A 26,858-nucleotide genomic window follows, 5' to 3' on the forward strand; every position below is an offset into this window, starting at 1 on the left:
TCATAATTTAAAATGGACAAATATTAATATAATATTACTATTGTATCTATGTAAGATTGTTTTGAAAAATTTATTTTATGCAGCAAGGATGCATTAAATTGATCAGAAGTGACAAAGACATTAATAATGTTACAAAAGATTTCATTTTCAAATAAATGGCGATCTTTTGAACTTTTCATTAATCAAAGAAAAAAACTGTTTTCAACATTGATAATAAAAATAAATGTTTCTTGAGCACCAATCAGCATATTAGAATGATTTCTGAAGGATCAATTACATTAATACATTTTAAACATAAAATAAAATAAATAAATAAATAATAAAAATATTGTTATATTTTATATATATTTTACTGTATTTAGATTAAATAAATGCAGCCTTGTTGAACACATATATACAGTATATATGTGTGTGTGTGTATATATATATATATATATATATATATATATATATATATATATATATATATATATATATATATATATATATATATATATATATATATACATATACACACATACACACAGGAATTCCAGCACTTTATGATTCCAAAATCCACAAATTACTACTAATTAGTATATTATTATTCTTCATGATATCACCCGAACAGATACGTAGACACTGGCGCTGCCTATGGAATTATAGGAAATGATTGAAGATAATGGTGGGTGGGAGCTTGTTTCCAATCTCCCATCTCACAACAGAAGGGGGTGTGTATGTTTTTGGGGTTGCTGCTTTTGGCTTACTTTCCCCCAACACAGCACACACACAAACATCACATTGCAACAGGGGTCCCAGGGCACCTAATTAATGCCAGCTCATTTCGACATGTAGCAGACAGCCATAGACACCCCTCTAGAATCCCAATGGACACCCTCCTCCCTTGGACCACACTTCTACCCCACCCCCCATGCTGAGACAGCACCTACGGCATCAGAGGTACTGGTGCACCATGGGTGGGTGCATGTGAGTATGCTTAACTCAAGTATGGCAGCCTAAAGCCTGCATGTGTGTTATGAATACTCGGTTTCCTTAGATTCATGTGAGTAATATGACAGCTGCACAGGATCTCTGAACTGTTTTTCAACAGCAGGATCTCAAGAAATTGCTCACTACCTAGACAGCATGCTAACCCTAAATCGGTACTCCATGAAGCCTTTTGTGCCTCCAGGGTGCTGGAGATTTTGTCAGGATGACAAAGAGGGAAGCAGCAGGCAGAGCTATATGCTCTAAAAGCTGTGGTTAAGGATCGGAAAATGTGACATCGAAAATGTGACAGAAATAATAACAACACTTGAGACAAAGGGGAACAGGTTATAAAAAAAGGGAGATGAGGAGAAAAGAGGAGGATCAGGGCATCTTAATAGCCACATTATCCTTTAGGCAGGAGGAAAAAGCTATTCTGTAATGTCACCAGCATGAACAATGCTTCATCACTTACTTTAATCGGATGATTACTTATTAATCATCGGCCTAATAGAGCTGAGATAAATAGGTGATTGCAAACAAGTATGTGAAATTCAGCTAGTATGCACTTTAATGTGTGTATTCACTACAACATGTGTGCTCTAAACAAGATTAATTCCAACAGAATACAATACAACTAGAGTAATCTTCAGTACTACAAGCAAGCACTTCAAAAAGTGCATTACAAGAGGTATGCACTACTACAAGTAATCATTTCAACTAGCATGCATTACACAAATATGTACTTCAACTAATATACACTATAAGAATGGACTTCCAATAGTTTAAATCACTTTCCAATAAGTATGCACTACAAGGAGTATGTTTTAATAAGTGTGCACTATACAAATGTACAGAGTTTAGCTATAGTGCTTTAATAAGAATACACTAGGAGTTTGCAATTTAATAACTAGTATGCACTTAAATGAGTATGCATGCACTACAAAGAAGTATGTTCTAAACAAGACTAATTCCATTAGAGAATATTACAACTAGAGTGATCTTCAAACAGTACTAGAACAAGCATGTGTTTCATATGCACTACAAGATGTATAGACTATCAGAAGTATTAATTTCAACTAGTATGCATTATATGTACTTTAGCTAGTATACGCTGTATGGACATCACAGTTTACATTACAATCACTGGCACTATAATATGTATGCACTTCAACTAGTATGTACTACAATAAGTATGTGCTTCAAAAAGTGTGCACTATAAAACAGACTTAGCATGCACTTTAACAGGAATCCATCATAACGAGTATGAAATTTAGCTAGAATGCACTTCAGTAAGTATGCATTACAAGTAATATGCTGTAAACCAGACTATTCCCATTAGAAAGTACTACAACTAGAGAGACCGTCAACCAGTACAACAAGAAGTATGTTTGCACTAGAACTTAGAAGTATGCATGTCAACTAGCATGCACTTTAAAAAGTATGTGCTTCAATAAGTGTGTACAGCACATGAAAGTAGACAAGCCACTTTCCCTGTGCTGGGCTTAAGATGAATGAGTCCGGATGGCCTACTTCTTGAACACCAAGAAAGGGTGTTTTTTCAAGGTAAAGTCTGCATTTCAGTCTTGACTAAACATAGGCTGCGACACCCCCCAACTGGACTGTCCCATTATTCACACACACAGAGGAGATTAATGACTCTGTAGAGGACATGGACAGGGAGGTAGCACTGTTTTCTCATGCCTGACAAGTACAGTCTCAGCACTGTGTCGATGCATCAGTGGAGGTCTGTCTTCAAACTAGAGCTGCTGTTGGAGAATTCATCATGACATTTGACAGGTCACTTCTGGCACTGGAGGAAGAATGCAACCTCAATATTTCAATGCCAACTGAACTAAATTCAACCTGAATTATGAAGAAACAAGCAAAGAAAACTTTAAGTACATACTAGTTTAAAGGCATATTTGGTGGAGACCCAGTAGTTCTAATGTAAAACTATTTGAAATCTACATACTAGTTGAAACATATACTTCTAGTAGTCTAAAACACTTATAGTGCATACTTGTTGAAACATGCTTGTTATAGTACTGTTGAAGATCACATTAGTTGTAGTGCATTCAGCCTTCTAATGGAATTAGTCTTGTTTAGAGCATACATCTTGTAGTGCATACTTATTGAAATTCATACTAGCTAAATTTCAAACTCGTAGTATATTCTTACTGAAGAACATACTAGCATACTAAGTCCATATGTTTTACAGTGTACACTTAGTGAAGAACATACGTTTTGTAGTGCATACTAGTTAAAGTGCATACTTATCAGAGAGCAGCTTGTAATATAAACAATTAGAAGTTAATTCTTATAGCGTAAGCATATACTAGCTGAAGTACATATTTGTGTAACACATGCTAGTTGAAACACATACTTGTAGAAGTGCATACCTCCTGTGGTGCGTACTTGTTTAAACACATGCTTGTTGTAGTACTGGCTGAAAATCACTATTTGTAGTGCATTCCAATGAAATTAGTCTTGTTTAGAGCATACTTCCTAGAGTGCATACTCATTGAAAGTCATACTAGCTAAATTTCATACTCCTTATAGTGCACATTGAAGCGCATACTAGCCAACTAAGTCCAAATGTTTTATAGTGTACCTTTTGTAGTGCATACTAATTCAAATGCATACTTATCAGAGAGCAACTTGTAATATATCCACCTTATTTTTCAATGCGTAAGTAAGGTGTTTTCTGTGAATGTGCGAGACTTCCCATTTTTTAGCCGCTATAGAGAAGTAACGAGAAGAATATCAAAGTGCAGTACACTGTAAAACTGTTTGCGCTACACACCAGTGTATTTATAACTGACCCTTTGCCAGGAGTTTGATTGACAGGCGATCTAACCAATCATAATGCCGAATCTGCCATTTTGTCCAACAAAGCAGTCAGGGGAGTTAGTAGATTAACGTAGGTGGACTTGAACTTGAAAAATGCTGTGTACTGATGTCTTTCCACAATTGAAACAACATTCCTTATGATGTTCATTCATGTTTATTTGATGCTATAAATGAACTAGTAGGAAGACATGAACGGTTCACGAGCCGCTTGAACTGAAGCGCTACAGCGATCTGTCACGACACATTAAAGAGCCACAAAATGATATTTATTGTTTAAATTTCTTTAAAAATGACAAAATTTTAGACTTCGTTTCATATCAAAAGTAACCTGCTCTGTCTTGTCTGTCGACACGTTGTCAGTGTCCTCTTTGCTCCACGATGTATTTTTCACTGCGTGAGAACATTATGTGTGGCGAGAGATCGGCATGGCTTGTCGGACGTAGCAACAGAAAACTAAAGGGGCTGGGTCTTTGTAAGAGGTCAGTTAAGAAAATACATTAAAATAATATAGTAAGAAATACCAGTTTGCAGTATCAAGCAGCATAAGTTTGGTCCACCTACCCACGGGGGAGCTTCGAGGAGGGGGCAGTAGGGAGCGGCGTGTGGGTGCAGGAGTGTTGGGGGGTTGAGGGGTGCTGCGGCAGGGTGCTCTGGATCCCTCTTCAGGGGGCGACGTGGTGACACGGTGAAACGGTGGCTCATCATTTATATTGTTGGGACCTGAAAAGCATCCAAAAAAGAGAAAAATCTCTTAATGTGGACTTTTTTTTTGCTCTACAATTGAACTGCATATAATTCATTGTGCATCTCACAGTAGTCTAGACACTGAATACTGCAGGTCATTCTCTGATTTACTGTGAATGCTTAATCAGTCTGTGCTCATCTCTCTCTCACCTTTGCTGTCTCACTCTGCTTCTATCTGAGCACATTATTCATCATCTGTGGTGGATGAGAATTCATCTAACTGCTCATTAACCCCACAACTGAACTTAGACCATCTGTTCATCCCACTCTAGGCTTGATCAATAACCGCCGCCCAGCTCAATAAGACCAAATGCTGCAATAAAACAAGAACTGCTTACCATGTAAAAGAAAAAGAAAAAAAACTCAAGATATACTATCTCTTCAATGAGCCATAACAGATTTCACAAATCACATAGGCACTTTTATATTACGGGTCCTTTGAAAGACACTTTCTTCTCAATTTTAGCTTACTTTCAGACCCATTCTCAGGAGCCCATACAGAATGCTGCTCTGCTGCTGTGTTATCTCTATGATTTATGAAGTGCTGAGAGAGGATTCCAGGAACAGAGAAGAGCAGACAGATGCAGAAATGCTGACAGTACACTGTCATAAGTGTTTTTAAATACCATATTTTATGACTCCCATGTAACCTGATGAGACATTCAGAGACAGCAGCCGACAACTGCCGTAAATTCAAAGAGATTTTGTTAGCGTGAAATATAGCCTTTCTATGGGCATTAAACATAACCACACTAACAGAATCACTTATTCTCATCTATAGTACGAATATCCTGCAGTAAAGGCAATTTGAGGATGATTTGATAAGGGTAAAGAACTGGAACAAAGTTTTGGCTGCAGAAATGGAGTTTCGAAAACAGCAGGAAGTGCTACACAGCCCTCCAGCTCTCACAGCGGGAGATGTTAAGGTACAAAGCAGCTGAGAGACGCATTTGATTGGCTGCGGGAAATAAACCTCGCTGCTCATTGGTGGATTCTCCCCCAAATCTCTGTGAGAACCAGTTAACTGCTTGCATTGTATGGAACTGGGTTAGTAGCACAGAGAATAAATCCTTAAGATTTTTTTTACAGTTTCATCAGCCCTCTGGATTTACATAATCACCAAAATGATGGGAGCATTTTACTTGTGTGAGTTGGATCACTTTTTTGCACCTAAAATATCTACTGTTAAAAGTCAGTAGAAAGCATCACGCTCTACATAAATCACTTTTTATGAACAAAGTACAAGATATCTGAGACTTAAAAACAAAGAAATATATAAATAAAAAACAAAATAATAAAGTAAAAACATATATTTATTTAATTTATTATATATTTTTCCTATTAATAAAATGGCTTAATAACAGACCACATCGGCAACTTCTAACATTACATGAGCAGTTTGTTTGTGTATTTATTTTAAATGAGATTTGATGCATTTGCAAACCGATTACAAATTTTGGAAATTGTCTTATTATAGTTGAAAATCTGGATGCGGTTTTATTATTTTCCAGAATTAAACATAAAAAAAAAAAAAATTAAATCAAATTAAATTGGTCAGATACAAAAAACAATTTAAAAAATAACAGGTTGTAAGTAGTGCTGTCAAACGATTAATCGTGATTATTTGCATCCAAAATAAAAATTTGTGTTTACATAATATATGTGTACTGTGTATATTTATTATGTATATATAAATACACAAACATACAAATATATTTAAGAAATATTTACATGTACATATATATATTATTGAATGCAGTCAACAGTAAAATTTGACAAGTCAGATATTTAATTCAGAAAAATATATTTCCTGAATTCTTAAAATTCTATCTGTCACATAAATCACTGTCAGTGTGCATTGTAGTAACACAGCATTACAGGATTTACATTCTGATTTACGATGCTGAAGGATTTAGCCTCTCTCTCTCTCTATCTCTCGCTCTAGTTCACTGAACTTTTCTATTCACACATGCAGCAGTGTTTTTACATACTGAACCCAACTATCATCTGCAGGTGTGTTTATATTCATATGCTGTTAGTGCTTGAGTTGTTGACTAATTTGTTTTTAATTAAGGGAAATCTCGAATGAATTTAGTTAGTTCAGCAAAGAGTACAATTGGTTAGTGAACATTTGATAAATATGGAATAAATTGACTAAGATCACATTAATCTTCTTTAAAAATGAAAAAAAGCTTATACACACACACACACACACACACACACACACACACACACACACACACACACACACACACACACACACACACACACACACACACACACACATACACATACAGAGATTTAAAATCCTGGAAATACAGAGAAGCAATTCACACATGAATTTAAAATGCTGCTGACATTTTGATCATAATGAAGACAAATTCTCACCTTAATATGAGTAATAAAAATATACAATTCTGTTTGAGCTGAATAATGTATCATGCACCAGAAGGTAATGCGAAAAATAACAGAAGATTAATTTAATGCAGTGCTGGTGTGGATAAAATTCAGCTTGTGAGGAAGGCAGAACCAAATATTCAGCACTTCTTCTCTGGCCTTCTGGCCAACAGAGACATATATAATGTCATAAGACAAAAGCAAAGAAAGGATTTTAGCAGGGATGGAGGAAAACATTGTGTTGGGAAGGAGGAGAGAACATGAATGCACTCCACGTTGGATGCCACTATTAGAGAAATAAATGATAGACTTGGGAGAAGATAAAATAAGTCCTAGGTGGTTAAATCACCACTGATAAGACCACTAGAAAGAAAAGAGAGACAAAGAAGTGAAAATAGAAAGCAAAAAGATGCAAGAAGAATGCAAATATCTGGGAGGAAAAAGCTCATATTAATGATAAGGATTGGGATGGCTTATCAGTAAAGAGGAAATGTGATGGAACCAGATGTTATTCAAGCACAGAAGGTTATTCCACATCTACCGACATTTAGATGGCACAGAGAGACAATCAGAATGAAAAATCAGACCTGGTGAACACAGCAGTGACCCATTAAGAGATGAGGCTTGCAATGCATTATTAAGCACAGAGCATCAGAGGTGCTCCTGAGGATGTCTTGAAGTAAACATTATGCAAATCCAACCCTTCCACTTACAGCCACACGTTAGGATGGGTGACACTCCAGTACTAATACCAAACGGACCTGAGAAATACTGCTTCACTGCTCAGCACTAATTGCACGAAGTGGACAAATGGCCAAAACGAACAACAAAACTGGTATTTTAGGTAGTGTGCACTCAAACATTTCTACATAGTACAGTATTTGAACAAAAAGTAGTCTGCAGTAGGACATTAGGTAAAAATAACACATTAGGAACTAGATAGAGTAGTACAAATCTAGTGCATAAGGTAGTATACACTAAAACTATAAACACTGTACACTAAAAACATTCAATTAACTATAAGTAACTTTGGAACTACATGTCAACTAACTCTCAGAATATTAGTAGACTGTTAGGTTAGGTTTGTGTTAGGGTTCGGGTTAGTAGAATAAGTGGATATGTACTTGCAAAGTTATTTATAGTCAGTAGAAAATCTGTTGGGGGACCATCACAATAAAGTGTCAGCTATTAAGCAGACAGTCTACTAATACTCTAATGACTTGTAGTTGACATGTAGTTGCAAAGTTACTTATAGTTAGTTTAATGTCTAAAGTCGACTATCGAAATAAAATGTTACCAAACTTTAGGACATTATGTAATGTGCACTAGGTAGTGTAGGTCAATGAACAAAGTAAAACACTAGCATATTAAGAGGTGTACTCTACATAGTACAGTAGTGCAGTGGGAAATTAGGTAGTGTGCACTAGGTAGCATACAGTACAAAATCACAAAATGGTGTGCAATAAAACAATACCATATTTGGAAGTGTGCACTAGATAGTTTTGTCCAACACTATCACTAAGTATAATATGGACTAAACCGTCAGGACGTTATGAAATGTGCAATAAGTTGTATGCTCTACATAGTACAGTTCTAGAACAAAAAGTAGTGTGCAGTATGACATTAGGTAGTGTGCATGAGGTAATGTAGTACAGTACGAAATTACAAAGTGGTGTGCAGTAAAACACTATCACATTAGGAATTGTGCACTAGATACAAAACTACTACACAATGTAGTGTGAACTAAAGTACTGGAACAGGGGTCTTGAACCTTTTTCAGTCCAAAACAGAGATCAAACAATAATTGGCTGACCCCCAGAATTACAATCATGAATTCGCTAAAGGTTGCGAACCCCCAGTTGAACACCCCTGTACTACCTGATTGTTTTGGTTATTTCTGTCTCATTGATAGACTCTAAAAAGACACTTTTTTTCATTTTTATTGTCTATAACTACTCATAGCACAATACCTAACTCAAAATGGAGGTATTGGAATAGCAAAATATACTAAACAGGACTGGCAGCTCTCTGAGAAACACACTCTCTTTTGCTCTCTCTCTGGGAGGATTAAGAGGGATAACGGAAACGGAAGCTAGCTGAAACAGAGAGCTGGAGATGGCTTGGGATTTGGAGGAAGAAAAGCCTGGTTTGAAACTTCATCCACAGAAAAAAAATCCTGTAAAAGCTTTCAGGGAAATAAACAGAATTAAGACACATGTGGTAATAAGGACAACGAAGATGAGCGAGCAGGTCAGTGCTAATGCTAATAGGCTAATGCAGACTGGCACATGTAATGTTATTCAAAATCATTATTATGTCATATTAATATTTAAGAGTAGGCTAATGCATATGATAGATGCATGACTTGCTATTGCTAGGCCACATACACTGTACATCATAATCAGAGCTAGTCTTTACACGGTACAGCTGAGTTTGTGAAGGCAGGAGGATACAGACAGTCCTTATGGGTAAAAATAGAGAAAAAGTTCATTAGCATCTCTCTGCACAGTAGGATCATCCAGAGCTCAGCGGTTTGGTAAGTGTGTGAGTCAGCAGTACCTAGAGCACAGACTGCCCACTGTCAAATCTGACCGTCAGAGAGATGTGGGATTTAGAAGCACACTTATTAAACATACCAATGAGACAAAGACAATCTAGAGCAACCAAACTGTAGTGAAACAGTGTATCCGTTCAGTGTGTGAGAATGTTTCCCATGCATGTGAGTGTGCATGTATGCTGTGGTGTGTTTGTGTGAGGAACCATCTGTTCTCAGCAGTGTGCATGAGTCAGAGATGGGCTGGAGCGATGGCATCTGTGCTCTCACACCTCCCCCTCTTCACCTCTCCTCACTTTCTATAACACCTTCCTACTGTAATTCCCTTTCCTCTTTTCCAACTCTTTTTCTGTCCCGTTCTTCCATGTTTTTTCCTTTCAGACTACTTGTGTTCTCAATATGAGACATGTATTATCTGAATTCCTTGTCATAAATAATACGTGAGATTAGAACTGGCACATCCTAAATTATGGTATGTTAAATTAAAATAGTATGCAAATTGTTCTTGGATGATTTACTTTTATAAACTATACTTTTTATTCTATTTGTGATAATCTCTAATAAGGTGTACTGCCTTATACAGTGTTTTTACAGTTCACTAAAACTATTAAAAATATAATAGTTATAAATATAATATGTAAATATTAGATGAAAAACTTTGAAAAAGTGAAAATTAGAAATGTTGCCTTGACAACTAACTAAAATAGAGTTTAAACTGAAGTATTAAATTACTAAAACTAAATTTGAAAATAAAAAATAATTAAAGCTATATAGAAATATTTTTAAAATATAATAGTATCAACAATGAAAAGCACATTATTACAATTAAAATAGAAACTAATTCAAAATATTAATAAATACTATAATACTATAAATAATACTAAAATGACACTGCTGACTACACACTCAAAAATATTTTACCCTAACCAGTAAACACTTTTACTATGAGTATGCAAATTGAGCCAATGTTATGTAGTGTGCAAATGGTAATGTGTACTATAAAATGAGCATAGGTACATGTAATGTATACCTCAAAATTAGAATGCTATGTCGTGTCCTACTAGTTAATATATAAGGTAGTGTGCACAATGTAGTGTGCATTTCAAAACTAGTGTACTAGACAGTGTAGTAAAACATAAGTCAACTAGACATAAGAAAGTTGTTCACTTGGCAGAGTTGTTCAGCAGTGGATGACTAGTATATTGCAAAACAAGTCAATCATACTAGGTAGTACTAGCTATTACACTAAGAAAATATATGTTAACTTCAATGCTGATATTTTGCCTCTTATTTTCTCTGCTCTCACTTCTCAACAGCTATGTAAGTGTTGCAAGTTCCCAAGTGCAGAACACAATGCTGATCTCAGGCAATATTCACACATGTTCTCCTCAGAGATTGTTCCCACATTAATACCTGTTCAGGTAGAAAATGGATATTTCATATCTCATCTTGAGACTATAGTCAGTGTTAAGTAAGTTATTCTAAAAAAGTAATTAATTACTAGCCATTAATTACATCTTCAACAGTGTGATTACTGTACTAATTACTCTCTCTAAAAGTACTGTATTAAGTATTACTAATTACTTTCTAAATCTCATATCAACTTCGGCCAGTTGAACAATACAAAAATAGAAATTAAACTGCTCTTTTCATTCTTTCAAATAAATAATATTGACACCTTTATGTTCCGTTTCCTTTGTCTTATTTTCCCACCACTCTTTGTTACCAAGGTTATTAGTTCGCTTTGGTTTCAGCTGTGTTTGATTAATTATCTTGTTTGAGCTTGCTATTTAAATGGTACTTCCTCCAGCACTCATTGTCTGGTCACATTTGCATTATGGTGTGTTTCTCTTCTGCCCTAATTTGGACTGTCTTGTGGATTATTATTAAATATTGCATTTGAACTTCATCATCTGCCTCTTCAGTCTGTTCCTGCACATCGTGCTTACAGATGACTGGACTGAAACTACAAAAATGGATTAAAATCTCCAATTTGTTGTTGTGGCTCAAGAGAACTGTAAAAGTTCATTGTAAACTTCAGTCGTCTTTCAATCATCAGCCCTTTAGACGACGGGACCCTGAAGACCTTGTTCTTAATCGGGGTGAACTTTCACCACCCTGTAAGACCTTCCAGACACCACAGGTCATTAAGCTGTCATTAGGTGTCTGGAGAGCATCCAGCCCCGGTCCAGAGCACAGCCAGACCCAGAGCCTGTTTCACCACCTTGGACTATGGAGAAATCGTGTGAGTGCCCCGCAAACGAAGAGCTACCACCAACCGTTACACGTCAGCCAGAGTCCAAGGAGAAGAGGACAGCGCTGACCCTCACCTCAGAGAAGGAGCTCCACAGTGAGTCTGACCAGGGGTTTGAGCCCGCGACACTGATGGACTTCAGAGCAGAGGTATCATCTCCCACCCTATCCCACCCGACACTTCCTTCATCATCGCTGTTTCAAGACAGCACTGAAACCTATATAGGCTGTGAATTATCTGTCTGTTCTGAATCATCACTGAATCAAGACAGCATGGAGAATGTTTCAGTAACCTGTTGGGAATTGGAATTACCGTCATTGATCTCGTCAAGCCTACCTCTGTGACCATCACCGCAGAGCTCAGCCAGTCCTCCAACCCCTCCTCTGCTGGAGGTTTGCAGCCCTTCACTGTCTCTAAGGATGCCCTGCTATGACGTCGAGCCTCAGGTCACGCAACCTCCATCAGCGCCTGTGTGAGTGGATCCTGTGGCTCCACCTCCAGCATCTGATCCCTTCGTTCCATCTCGGACGTCGAACTGTCGGCTCCTCTTTGGCTCCTCCCACCTTCGGCCCCACCAGAGACCCTTGGCTTTGCGGCTCCACAGGGTTCCTTCATCCCACCGGCTCCCCCTTGGTCAGTTGTCACTCTGCTCCTGCCACTGACTTGCGAGCCATCTGCTATGCTCCGTCTCTTCACCTCTATGACTGCAGTGGGTTCCTCCTTCCCTTCGGATCCGCCCTAAGTCCTGGGGTATTCTGGCTCCATATCTGATGCTTGCCGCCGAGGGAGCGCATGGGTCTCCAGTGTCAGCGATGATGCTTAGCTTTGTCGGCTCCCCGTCTGTACTGGTGGATCCTTTGGCCTCGTCTCCGTCGGTCGTCCCTAAGATGTCATCAGCCACAACACTACCTTGGCTCCTCCCTCTCTTGACTCTTACCATGGGCTGTCAGCACTGTTGAGCTCTGGGTCTACACCATCGGGCTTCATCCATCTTCGCTGCAAGTGTCTCGTCTTCCTACCATCTCAAAAACTCTTCTAAAAACAGATCATCTTAGGATGGTTTAATATGTTTTAACTAGAAATTTAGATCTTTATCTAGATCAAAATTCTTTCTTAGACAAAAATGTGGAGTGTAAAGAATATGTAATGCAGTTAATTAGTTATGAATCAAGTATCGCTCTTGCTCATATAGTTACTCATACTAGTTAGAGCATAGAACATTAGAACAGACCCCTAACGCTTTCCATGGAAACAAGGGTTGGATGTGAGATCAATATCTTTACAGAACCTTTAGACCTTCTCATACAAACAAAACACATCTAAGGACGAGCTCATACAAATGAAAATCAATGAAAGCAGCATCACCTTGACTGAAGGTCATTGTCTTTGTGTTGTAGTGAAGGCATGTATGTGTGTGACTGCGTATGTAATCTCCTCGGCTTGTACTTTACTTTGCTGTTACAGGAAAGGTCACATCTGAGATGTTCAAGTTGTTTGTGTGCTTCAAGTTAAAAATGTTACTGCACACTGTATGAAATGTATTTTTTACAAGCATCTTAGCTAGAACAACTTCAAACTTGTGACTCGAATTTCAGACTCTTGATGATTTTACTTGAGGAGATCTGAAATATCCCAGAGACCAGATTCATGTTCATGGAGCGACTGTCACTGAAGAAACCCCAATAGATAATGAACTGAGACGAAGAAGAAAAAGCAAGAATTAAAAGTTTTTGGCATGATCCCAACAGGCTGCAGCATGAGATCACATCCATCAATCGTGCATGCAAGCTCAGAGCTCACACCAGCAATCTGACAATAAGCAGTCTCCAAAGATAAATTACACCCAGACAGATAAAAAAAAAGGATAAAGAAGAGGATATGTTGCCCTAGCCAGAGAGAGAGATAAGAAGTGTGATATTTGAAATTGCTGCATCTTTTATTGCGCTCTCTCTGAGAGTGAAGGTGGAACTGTGATATCTCTATATAAAGAAAGTCTGTCTGGATCTTTGTTAAGGTCAGAGGATGCTGGGATTCTCAGAAGCTCACAGTCAGAAGCCAACAGCTTCAAACAGAGTGTTGCCTTTCAGAGCAGTGGCTAATATAAGCCTGCTATTAGCTATTCACTCCCCTACTGAGACAAAGAGGACATACAGTAGACAGACAGAAACAAAGATAGACAAAAAGAGATGGTTAATGTGTATAATTATCAATTAATTGTTGTTTAATTTGGTTCTTTAGCTAAATCTGTTAGCAACTACCGCTGTTAGATATAATCATTCACTTCTTCTTAAAGGGATACTTCACCCAAAAATGAAAATTCTGTTATTTACTAACCTACACATCATTCTAAACCCTAAGACTTTCTTTCTTCTGTGGAACACAATTGGACATGGAACTCTTTTCCATACAACAAAAGTGAATGGGTTCTGTTGCAATAGATTTCCAAAATTAGCAAATAAGCAACATTATAGTCCATTATGACTTGTGAGCTTTATTCCAAGTCTTCTGCAGTCATATTATAGCTTTGCATGAAGATGCAAATATATAATTTAATGCATTTTAATGAAAATCTTCCTTTCTGCCAAATAGTTTTGTTATTGTTAACTAAAACTAAAACGATTAAAATCTTTGTTAGTTATTTTAAACAAAGCTGAAATAAAATATAAATATTAGCTGAAAAACTTAACTTGAAACTTAAAAATGAGAAATGTTGCCTTGTCAACTAACTGAAATAAATAATTTTAAGTTACATAAAGTTAAATTACTATTTTTAAAGTTAGTTTAGTTAAATTACTAAACTAAAGATAAAAAAAGAAATAAAAATAGATCAAAGCTATTGTAATTAGATATATAAAAAAACTAATAAAACAAAAAGTAAATGACAAACTAAAAAAAAAAAACCTGAAGATATAAAAAAACAAGTTATTTTAAAATATTGATAAATACTATAATAGAATACAATTAATACTAAAATAACACTGCCATCGCAGCTCTCAAATCTTATTTGCGTCCTTAAACTATGGCAGAAGGAATGCAATTTTAACTAAACAAACACTTAGATTTCACTTCATTCCTCATACACAGCTATCGTTGGGTGATATGGCCTACTTTTTTGGCACATTCATTCATGTCATTTTTAGAGTTTAACAGCCTAATTCACTTTCAATGTATGGAAAAGAGCTGCATTAACATTCCACCTAATATCTATTATTGTGCTCCACGTGAGAAATAAGACATATAGGTTTGGAATGACATGAAATGAGAAGAATAACATTTTTTTTTTTTCACTATCGATTTAAGAGGTTCCTCCGACATTTTAGAAAACATCAAGCCATGACATGAGACCAATAAAAGCCATGTGACAGATCTCATCTCCTAAAGCACAACCAATTACTGTGCTGCCTCTACACAAGGCTGAAAATAAGAGGCAAACATTGACTTGCTGCTCTACCTATCAGGCAGCTCAAACACTAATGACAGCTTAATACGTCCAGTAGCATTTGCCGTCATCATTCACACTCTCCAATTCAGCCAATTACAAGTGGACCAGCCTCAATCAGTCAGACCTGAGAAATTGATCAGCTGTATGTGACATCCAGTCCCGCAGGGAGGACTCTGGTATCTACAGGAATCCTGGGTCAATATTTCACACTGATTCACCACCAAGCCTAAAGCAACAGTCGGTCATTACAAAAGCCATTAAGTAAAGCACATATGTCCAGCAAATGCTCTTGTTTACCTAAGGGGACAGGTGGTCACAACACAGGGATGCTCTCAGGGGGTAAAGGTTCTTCATGAAATTCATACACTTGTGCTATAATACTCCACAGTACTATTCACACACCTAAAGATCATTAATATCTGCTAACAATAGTCAAATTCTCAGGAACAGCTAAAGGCTAATTATTTTATCTAGTGTTTGACTGCTGTTTGTGTTAGTTCCAGGCCTCCAGACAGTCAATATGCACTCGAAACACCATCAGATCAGTAATCAGCCTTGTAACACATTCAACACTTCAGAGAGAGAGAGAGAGAGAGAAAGAGAGAAAGAGAGAGAAACAATCATTTGCACCTCTGACTAACATATTAAATAGTGTGGAAGGATTGTGAAAATTCAATGACTATAAATAGATTTCATACACACACTGAATGTATGGATCGCACGGCTGTACTAAATATTATGCACACCCCAATGGGTGGATCATAGGCCTAATTTCAGAGAGAAATAATGAACTTCGCTATGGAAATTTCAGTAATGATTTCTATCAAAACAGACACACACAGTATGTCAGGACATGACTGTGGTGAGATAAATGATGTTAAATATTTTTCAGATACAAAACACTGTTTGTAATGACCCCAATTAAACCTGCAGTGGCCTCAAAAAAAATGTTTGGACACTTAATAATGTCTGCATGTATGACAGTATATCAAACTAAGTGGTATCTGCACTAACTGCACCACCAAAACTAAAACTGAAACTATTAAAAAGAGTTTCCAGTACATGAAATAAAGCTGAAATAAAATATAAATATTAGATGAAAGACTTAAACAACTTGAATGAAAATTAGAAATGTTGCCTTGGCAACTAACTGAAACATAAGTACTAAAATGACTAAAACTGAAATGATCTTTTCTCAGAAAAAATGCCCTTTTCCTTAAAGGTGCAGTTAGTGATTTCTCAGAAGCACTATTATAATTTGAAATCAACCCAAACAAACACACCCCTCCCTTCATTGCTCCACCCCCAAATTACAGCGTAAGAGTGGAAGTCTCTTTATCATAGTGGAAGCAAAGCAAAATAATGCTTAGTGAAAAATAAAGCAAAGATGACGAATGAATGACAAGGAACATACATTACACATACAAGCAAGAGTCGCCAGCAGCACACCAGCTACAGACGGCTGTAAGTACATTCTCTCGTGCGTCTGTTTCAAAACACTGCTTCGGAGCTTTACGAATCGAATCAGTGGTTCGGAGTGCCAAAGTCACGTGATTTCAGCAGTTTAGCCGTTTCATAGGAGAATTGAAACACTAATTCGAAACAAAAGATTTGTAAAGCTCAGAAGCAGTGTTTTGAAATCGGCCATCACGAGATATTGTTGAAAAGTCGTTAATTTGTTTTTTTGGTGCACAAAAATTATTCTCATCGCTTTATAATATTAAGGTAGAACCACTGTACTCACATGAACTGTTTTAAATATGTTTTAGTACCTTTATGGATCTTGAGAGTTTCAGTGGCTTTGCTCTCAATAGAGGCCTCAATGAGCCATCGGATTTCATCAAAAATATCTTAATTTGTGTTATGAAGATGAACGAAGGTCTTACGGGTGTAGAACGACATGAGGGTGAGTAATAAATGACAATATTTTCATTTTTGGGTGAACTAACCCTTTAAATAAACTGTAAGTACATTGCAAGTGCACATAGCTACTGTAAAATAAAGTGCAACCAAAACATTTTATCGAATTTTTTATCATTTTAAACAAACTTCTAAAAATGTGCTCTCTGTTTTTGGGGCCACTGCAACACGAAACATTGACGCCTTCCCACTTTCATTCTCTCGGTATTTCTCTCGTGCGTCTGTTTGCTCCAAACATACATGACTGTGAACACTGAGTGATTCCTCTTCCCAAGTGATTCCAGGATAAAAAGACCCGATGACATAACTCATCCTATGACGCATGTAACTCCAGATGCCTGAATCTGCAGCCACGTCAACTGTTACCAGGAGAAGCCCAGCCAACATCACTTATGTAGGTCGCATTAAAAACACATGCAGTGCACGCAGATGCCAATTTTCAAAGACGGCCCCCTTTAAGAGCAGACTGGAATCTACTTCAGCAGGCTCTGATCATACTGAGGATCATTCATGTTGACTCACTGAGCTAGTTATGAAAGAAGAACACTCAGATCAAACACAAAGTTTCTTTTGTGACCTAAAATAAAGGCCAACTAAAGAAAAGTCTGATTTGTAAAATAAATACTGAACTTTTTTGTGTTTTTGGTCTATTATCCCATGATATCATGTTAGAGCACAACGTTATTAGCAGAATATGTTAATGAAAGGGGATCTGCACACTGCTGGTAGGCAGAGTTAATAAAATGATGCAAATTGCATTATAATTAACTCTAAAAAGTGGAGCATTATGCTTTTATGTAAACTGTACCTCAGGGATCTCACATAACAATGCACTCAGCTACAAGTATTTTAGATGGCATCTTAAATTGTAGCATGTACAGGTGTTTAGTGGGGTCTAAAAGTGAGAGCACTGGAAAAAATGCTTGTTTATCATTTTTCTCTTTTAATACATTATTAACATGAATTTCATAATGCCCTTTGCTACAGTGACAACTGACCTTTTATACAAAGGTTTAATACTAATTTTATCAGGCAAGGATGCGTTAAAGTGACAGTAAAACATTCATAATGTTACAAATTATTTCTATTTAGAATAAATGCTGTTCTTTTGAACTTTCTATTCATCAAAGAATTATGGAAAAATAGTGTCACAAAATATATTCACAATTTTAAAATATATTAAGCAGATTAAGAATTGTTTCTTGAGACCCAAGTCATCAAATTAGAATGATGTCTGAAGAATCATGTGACACTGAAGACTGGAGTAACGATGCTGAAGATTCAGCTTTTTTCATCAAAGGAATAAATTACATTTTAAGATTTATCAAAATGCACAGTGTTTGTGTTTCAGTAACTCACGGTAGGCGGGTCGGCAGGGGTCACTCCGTGTGCTGTCGGTCGAGTGGTTACTGGACACAGAGGAGACACTAGAGCTCCGAACAAACCCAAAGGCTGCCAGACGAGCCGGCGGGAGGCGCGAGTAACCAGGAGGACGGAGACCAGACTGAGCTGGCTTCGGCAGGAAGGATTTAGCAGCTAACCCAGTCGCCACTGGTTTTCTCTGATCTGAGGGTGAAGAAGACTATATTAGTACTCAAACTAACTGGAAAAAACACCATTTGTAAAAAAAAGACTTCTAGAAAATAAAAACAACATACTGCTTTTTTCAGTCTAGTACATGTCACCATGGAGATCAACTTTGCATGACGTTTTCTTTTTATAATGCTGTGACAAAATGAGGCATAGAGATGTTTTCTGTTGGTACATGATCACATGACTGTCGCAACTGAGAAACAGTTGCAGGAAAAGAAATTCAGAAAACACAAGAAACACAAGAAAGTGAGTGTTGTGTCCTGAAATGAATTATTTCTAGGCAGACTGGCCTTAAAGAGATTCACACCTTGAACATTACATTCATTATTACAGTTTATTCACTATAGTTTGAAAAATGGTAATAAAATATGACAAGAACTGTGTCAGAAAAATGTAATCTTAATTATGTCAGATAACACTTAAGCAAAACATGGTCAGGTCAAAGTGTCTGAATAATTTTTGGTTCCAAATTTTTATCAATTTTACTGGTAGTCCACTGTATGAAGAATTTTTGGGTATAATATGTCACAGTTTACTTTATTTTGCTATCCTCACTTACATAAATGAACTATAGTGTCCTGCACCCACTAGTAAAAATATATCAAAAATGTCTGAATCATTTTTGGTTTGATTGTATGTGAACACTTAAGCCACACTAAAACGTATATATACACTGTAAAAAAAACAAAACAAAAGAAAAAACAAACAAACAAAAAACCCCGGTAATTTTCTGGAAGCAGGGGCCCTTTTAGTGCTGACATCACAATTACATTGCAGGGTTAGCTGGAGGCAGGGGCGTCACTAGGCCCTTTTTAGGGGGGCTTTAGCCCCTAAACTTCTGCCCAGCCCCCCTAAAAAAATATATTTGATCAATAAATTTTTGATCGCTTCAGTCCCCTTTAAAAAAAACTCATTTGAAACGGCGGCAAGCTGCGTCAAGTTTCGGCTCCTCCCCTTATCTGAGTCTGCTTGGATTTAGCGCATTTTTCAATCTGCAGGGGCGCCGAGCAGAGCGAACATCAGAAAGCACAAGGTGTGTGTGTCGTGTGTGCGTGCATTTATTGATAGATTGCTAATGCTATGATATTACATCTGCATCGGTGCAGTTCTTTGTCATAAATGCATTGCAGTTTACATAATGTAATGTTACTGGAGCATTGGGAGCACACGGGACGGCTCGGTTTCTCATCCAATACCAATACGTTTCGCTGCGTTCACCTTCAGCCCTTGTGTGATAGTTGTTTTTTATCCCTACAAAAATGAAGTGATTAACACCCATGAAAACATACTTTAGATTCAGAAAACGATCATGATTTATTTTAATTTACTTTTTACAATTACAGACATATTATAATGTATTTTGACATTACATTATGCAGCCATGCACAGAAATGACACACATCATTGTCTGAAAGCACTAGATGGCCCAGAGAGAGAATGTGGAGTTATTTTGTTTTGTATTATTAAATATAGTTTTGTATTAAGTAATAATGAATCAGGAGGAGTGTCATGATACATAAATTAGAGTAAGCGTAGAGTAAAGGGATTTTTGATTTTCTTGATTTATACTATTTATACTAGATTTGTACTTGATTTATAGAAGTGGCAAATTGATAATTCATGTTGTTATTTTTAATAAATAGAAATAAATATAGAACAGATTAATCATATTGCCAATAGACAATTACATTAATACATGGTTTGTCTATATTCTTAATGAATATTAGCTGGTTAGTTAAAATACTTAAAATGACATCAATTTTCATGGGGTGACTTTATGAATATCCAACCGTGTTGTTGATTATAAAGGCTAAAAAGCTAAAAAACTAAAATAATTTATACTTCATTGTAGATGGATATACGACATATTTTCTTGTCGTGCGGGAGTAGGTCTGCAAATGAGCAACAGTCAGTCAAATAATATTTTTTTAATCATACCCTTATTGGGGGCTGAGCCCCCCTAAAATCAAAATCCTAGAATCGCCCCTGGCTGGAGGCAAAACATTAATATTTATAGTTGGCTACATAAGGAGATTAAAATGTCATCTTGATTTGTTGTTCGTTTCCTTTTTTCTATTTTTACAGAAAAAGTCTATAAAATATTAATCAACATTTTATGTAAAATCACACATTATTCTGTAAAAAACAGAAATTTGATGTGGCTAATACCAAAATACAAGCAATTCTATGTAAATTAATAGTGGAAATTTAAATTACAGCAAATATCTGTAAAACAACAGGTACTTCATTGTATAATGACAAAACTGGAAAATTCTGTAAAAAAAAAAAAAAATTCAGACCATTAAAATTACATTTATTGCTAATGTATACATTTGTACATTATATATAAATAACTAAGGACTGAAGGACTGAAAATTCAGAGTTGCTATCACAGGAATACATTACATTTTAAAATATATTATTAAAATATATTTAATATAAAATAAATATATATTAAATTTAAAATGTAATATAATATATTATATTAAAAAATATTACTGTTTTCACCTTACCCGTATGTATTTGAGGCTGGCTATTCTGTCTGTTTGCTCAATTTGGTGAGAATGTCTGGTTCTAATTGGAAAGTGTCTGGTGCTTAACAGGAGTTTACAGTATCCAGCAGAAGTCCTTTCTTTTTTTAATTAGTCCAGGAGGCCAGTTGTTAAAAAGGTTCCTCTAAAAGCAGTTCTGCACAAATTATTACAATATCAGCGCTTAATAACGGCCTCAGTTGAATAGAGTAATGTGTTTTCTTTACCCTATGTGCTTATTTTTACGCCAATTAAGATGAAAAAAGCTGTTTACATGCAATTAATAAGGATCATCTGAGCTCTTTGCACTGGCCTTCACATCAGATACCTCTTACTGCGGGCACCATGTGGACTGTCCTGTTGTCAAATAAAAAAAATATGATTTTGGGAAGCACAGGAAGAAGAGGGAAGTCGTGCAAAAATATGCACATGCAAAGAGCTACTGCGGGGTGAATTTAGGGACCCACTTCAAGGCTTGCTTTGAACTACCAGACTCCCCCCACCTGAGGTCATAATTTGGGGCAGGTGGAGAGAATGATCCCCTCCTGCTCTTGGAGATAAAGCACCTCGAGTTCCCTGTTCCCAAGACGCTGTGATTGTAGCAAAGCGTAGCGCATACTAAATGTCAATCTACCGTTTCTCATTTTGTCTGTCGTATTCTCAGACGTTTATTAGACTGCAGTGTCAGCAGTATGCTTCAGAGATGCATTCTTCACAAATGAAAACACACACACATACACACTTAAGCAAATACACACAACAAAGCACCCTCTCATCCATTCATCTCTAATCAAAGATGCCCTGGCTTCATCGCTTCCCCCAACACCCCCTACCCCAACCTTGGGCCATCAAGGTCTTTAATGAAATTGCAGGCAGCTTCTGCTTCATGTGAGGGTCGTGATCATTAAAGATAAATGTGTTCCTGTTCTCTCTCTCTCTCTGTTTTTTTTTTTTTTTTTGCACCATTAATCGTCTTTATTTCTTCCTGTTCCTACTTCCCCATATTTCCGGACTTGCCCAGATCATACACAGTAGTCATCCATCACAGCTTTGATTTTGCAATTTCAATTTATTTATTTTTTTCCCATACAAAGAAAGTAAATGGTGACCACAGCTGTTCCCATTCATTTTTACTGTATAGAAGAGAGAAGCTTGGAAATTCTGCTAAAAAGAAACTGATAGAATTTTCATTTTTTGATGAACTGTCCTTTTAATACTGGAGGGGAGTCATTTTCTCAAAGTGTTACAAATAAATAAAAAGGAAAATTAGTGTGTGTGTGTGTGTGTGTGTTCTTGTATACATGGTTTATGAGGACACAAATGTGTATAATGACATGGGTATTACAATGTAAATATGGTGTGTCCTCGTAAACCAAATGGCTTAAAAACATACTAAATGTTTTTTTATATGTGATGGGTAGGTTTAGGGGTAGGGGTAGTGTAGGGGGATAGAATTTACAGATTGTACAGTATAAAAACTATTACGTCTAATGGAGAGTCCCTGTAAACCACATATACAAGTATATATGTGTGTGTGTGTGTGTGTGTGTGTGTGTGTGTGTGTGTGTGTGTGTGTGTGTGTGTGTGTGTGTGTGTGTGTGTGTGTGTGTGTGTGTGTGTGTGTGTAGACAAATGAATAATTACGGACTGAAGCTCAAGAACTCATTGATTTCTTACTGAATGTTAAAATGCATGAATACATTACTAGAGCTCTTTTAACAAGCCATCACTGGTTCAGTGATAAACCCTTAAGTATATTAATGAAGAATTAAATGCTACTAAACTGTACGTCATGTTAATAAATACACAAAAAATACATTGTACAATGCAAAAAGAAGGTACTCTGCTGGTCTCCATAGACATTAAGCTCTGATTTTAGTGATTGGAATCTAAGGATGTAACAAAACCTAATAAGCAATCAGAGATTATTCGTTATGGTACTTCAGTGCATTCAACAATTTCCAAGAAGATTTTAATCCTAGACAGAGTTTTTAAAGGAGCCTAGTGACCAGAATCAAATGTTTTCATTATTTTAGAGTGTGAATAAATTATGCTACATGAGATAACTACAGTGGGAAATAATTACCAACTTCAGAGCAATCAGACAAGTAATTTTGAAAGTCATACCAGAAGAGTGTAATACAAACTATTAGACAAGTAGTTTCTCTATAATAATAGTAATCTCTCATGAGGAGAACTTCTTCCTCTTGATTTCTTTTATACCATTTCAGGGGTCAAACTACCAGAGTAAAACTATGTACCACAAGCCTGTCTTGTATTGTGGCATCCTCACACCATAAAAATCATATAGTGTTTCAACTACAATTACAAATTGTGACCAGACATAGTTACAGATATTGGCAGGACTTAATTGTTTACTGCTTTGCACTTCAAAGCATCGCAAACAGGGCCAAACAGCAAAAAATCGGCAACCGCATGCATTAATGGAGACTGTCATGGGTTTGCAGTGAGATAACGGTATTCAGATAGACAGATGCCCTCTAGAAAAAACACGTAGGATGATGGCAGTGCTGGTAGTGGATTTAAGATGAAATAATTCATATCTTAACCTTGGCAGGCAAAGTTGTCGGAAATGAAGTGTGCTTTAGAAATGGTGGGGAATTTTTAAGCTCAGACAGAACTCCCTCATGGCACAAGATGAATGTGAATTTTATTTATATTTAACTGAATGCCAGGAGGTAAAGTGTATTTTACACTGACTAGAGGCTGGGATGAGTTTATCTGTAACAATTACAAATGCATAGCTGACAGGGACGAGAAGACTTATGGTGTTCTCTTCCTTTCTATTTAAATCTGTTCATCTCAAAATACTCCAGAGTCACTTGCGCCCTTAGGATGAAGCCTTGGTATTTCTTTCAGTTAAAAACAGTTTCTAAGACCGCTTTGGCACAGGTTTCTACTGAACTTGCACCAGTGTGGCATGTGAAGCATTCAATTTTACTAATGTAAAATGTATAAAAGCCAAGTCTTGACTCATTTTGCCATGCAAAGTGAACCATTGAACTTACCTTGTGGTTCCTGAGGGTTTTGAGTGGTCGGGTTTACTGCCTGCATTGGTTGACTGAGGGTCAATGGTGACTTTGGGTGGCTTGTTTGGACCATCCTGTTCTTCGCAGCTGCAGAGGGAGTCCTGTTTACAGCACCAACACCAAGCTGGGGTCTTAGGCCCCGTGGTGGACGAAAAAGACTCCCTGTATCCTGTGCTCCCATAGGGGGTCCGGAAGGGTCCTCAGCTCCAGCCACAGGAGATCCAAGGGTGACTGAAGATCTGCCAACCTAAACAAAAAACATTACCAAACATTGCAGACTCTTCAGACTCATCTACTGAAGATAACAAGTGTTACATTTTGAAAAGTTTACTAAAATATTGACATTCCCTCCAAAAAACATTCAGGTAATAGTCTGTTAAATACTCTAAAGCATGCTATTTCATTAACAAAGCACTCTCGGTTTCACCAAACTAATCATGTAATACATTTGACATGTGATTAAATTTACCAAGAAATGGACATAAAAGTATTTAGTTAAAGAACAGCATATTGTTAAATGTCTAGTGCATTCCTTACAGCTGTAGATAGAGGCTTGTTAAGAGAACCATAGAAGCTGTCCGCTCGGCCAGCCATTTTTTGGGGCATGGTGTTGCTGGGTGGCTTAATCCCAGACACCATGAGTCCAGGAGAGAAGAACCGAACCTTCTGCATCTCTTGTCGATACTTATCGTAGAGTAAATTTGAGGCACTCAGCACAGTGGCTTCTCTTTGTTCTCCTACCGCTGGTTTGGCCTGTGTGCTGCTGTATGTTGAGAGTCTTGTAGGTAAGGATGACACCTCGTAAGTTCCCTCAAGAGACTGGGGTTTCACCTGCGGGGTCTTACGAATGTACGTGATGATTTTGGGTCGGACACTTTTCGGTTTTGGCAGACACTTGCTTGGAGGGGAGGTCTCCATTGAAGCCTCCATTGTAGGAGGAGGTTTATGGATGCTTGTGTTGATAGTTGTTTTGACTGGGGCTCTTAAGCCCGAGCTGTACCCAGCATAACCCAACTGAGGAGCTCGAGAAGGTAAAGTCTTGATGGGTGAGGATGGAGGCTGTCTTTGAGGAGACCTTGTGGTCTTGGGGGATGGAGGTGTCGAAGGTCTAGTCGGACTGCTGTATGCCCGCCGACTGAAATGAGTCTTCCTTTCTAGGCTGGAGGGACTTGCAGCACGATCTGCTGAGCTCTGCCTCTTCAAGTGTTGGGCTTCTCGTGTAAAGGTCTGGTTGGGAAGCATTTCTGATCCTGTGTTCTTAATGTTGACTTCTGTAGTTGGCAGCACTTGTTGATGGCTGTGACTTGTCTCAGCGGATTGGGATTGTTGCTGGTCTGTCTGGGTGTCCATGCTGGGATATCCTGAGGTAAGTCGTTTTTCAGTAGAAAGAGGGCGGACTAGTTGCCTACAAGAAGGTAGCACCCTCAACATACCTTTCTGCACCTCGGTTGACATCCTTTTTCTGTCATTCTGCTCTGCTTCCTTTTGGAATTTTTGCACTTTTACTGCTCCATTTGAAGGATACACCCCACTTTGAGTGATTAGCTTACTTCGGTCATATTGTGATTCCTGAGGCAGTGTAGTAGAGTTATGGTTTTGGTCCAAATCCCTGGAAAGCTCCCTGTTTCTCTCTGAGAGGATGTAGGACTCGGTAGTAGCTGGTTGCTGGTTCCTGCCTTTGTCTGAGGTAGACTTGGTGGACTGGGAAGAGAGAGGCTGTGTGCGGCCTGCACTGTCCAGGGCACTGGCTAAACTTCCACTGAGACTTGTCACTGCAGAAAGAGAAGATGAAAAAACGTTGCTTTCAGAACCACTTCGCGCTACTCTCAGGGTCCGGTTTGCCCCAGAGCGAGAGCTAGAGGTCCTGAGATCAAGGGGCTGTGAGTTCTCATTTGCATCTTCATCCACACTGTGGTTCTCATTGTGGTCTTTCCAAGGGGATCCAACAGTAGCGCTGACATCTGTGGATGTCAACGTCCTGTCACAGAGGTTATTTTCTCCCTTTCTGCTTCTCTCACTCAACATGTCTACCTCTTCTTCTTCCACAATAAATGTTTCTAGCTCTTGACACTCAAGCAGTTCAAACTCTTCCAGCTCAGGGTCTTCACTCTGAGCATGTGTTCCCCAGATAATGATCCTCTCCTGGGCTTCAGAATGTGATACAAGAGGGGGTAGTGGGCTGCCATGCTCACGTTTATCTGAATTAATTTTCTCTTTGGTGATTTGATTGGCATTGGCGTCTTCCTCAGTTTCAAACAAAGGCTGCTTGTCGTCATTCTGTATTTCTCCTTGTTGGTTGTCTTCACCGGCTTGTATCTTTTCTTGCACATTCATGTTGTATCAGTCTGAGCTTCTCTCTCAAAAGCTCCACAGTAATCCTGGATCCATCAAAGGTCTTGTTCCCTGACTTGTCGTCACCTAGTCCTTCAAATTTTGCAGTTTGGATGGAGTGCAGAACCACAACCTCATCTCACATTTTTTCCATTTCTACTCCAAGATACTGCCAAAGGACAGAGCTGTATTTGTTTACTTCTCAACAGGGCAATGCACTTGA

At 37.6% G+C, this 26,858-nt stretch overlaps 1 protein-coding gene across 1 annotated transcript in view; it reads right to left on the reverse strand.

Moving 5' to 3' along the window:
- The window catches only part of mtus2a (microtubule associated tumor suppressor candidate 2a), a 42,021-nt gene extending 15,383 nt beyond the window's left edge, over positions 1-26,638 (reverse strand). Inside the window, exons 1-4 of the mRNA XM_067399336.1 lie at positions 24,842-26,638; positions 24,284-24,551; positions 18,490-18,696; positions 4,381-4,539 (exon numbers count right to left, since the gene is read on the reverse strand). Of these exons, the coding sequence (XP_067255437.1) occupies positions 4,381-4,539; positions 18,490-18,696; positions 24,284-24,551; positions 24,842-26,638 (2,431 nt within the window). The remainder of the gene's footprint in view (positions 1-4,380; positions 4,540-18,489; positions 18,697-24,283; positions 24,552-24,841) is intronic.
- Between the last annotated feature and the right edge of the window lie 220 nt (positions 26,639-26,858).

The sequence above is a fragment of the Chanodichthys erythropterus genome, chromosome 10 (assembly GCF_024489055.1).
Source record: "Chanodichthys erythropterus isolate Z2021 chromosome 10, ASM2448905v1, whole genome shotgun sequence".
NCBI classification, from domain to species: Eukaryota; Metazoa; Chordata; class Actinopteri; order Cypriniformes; family Xenocyprididae; genus Chanodichthys; species Chanodichthys erythropterus.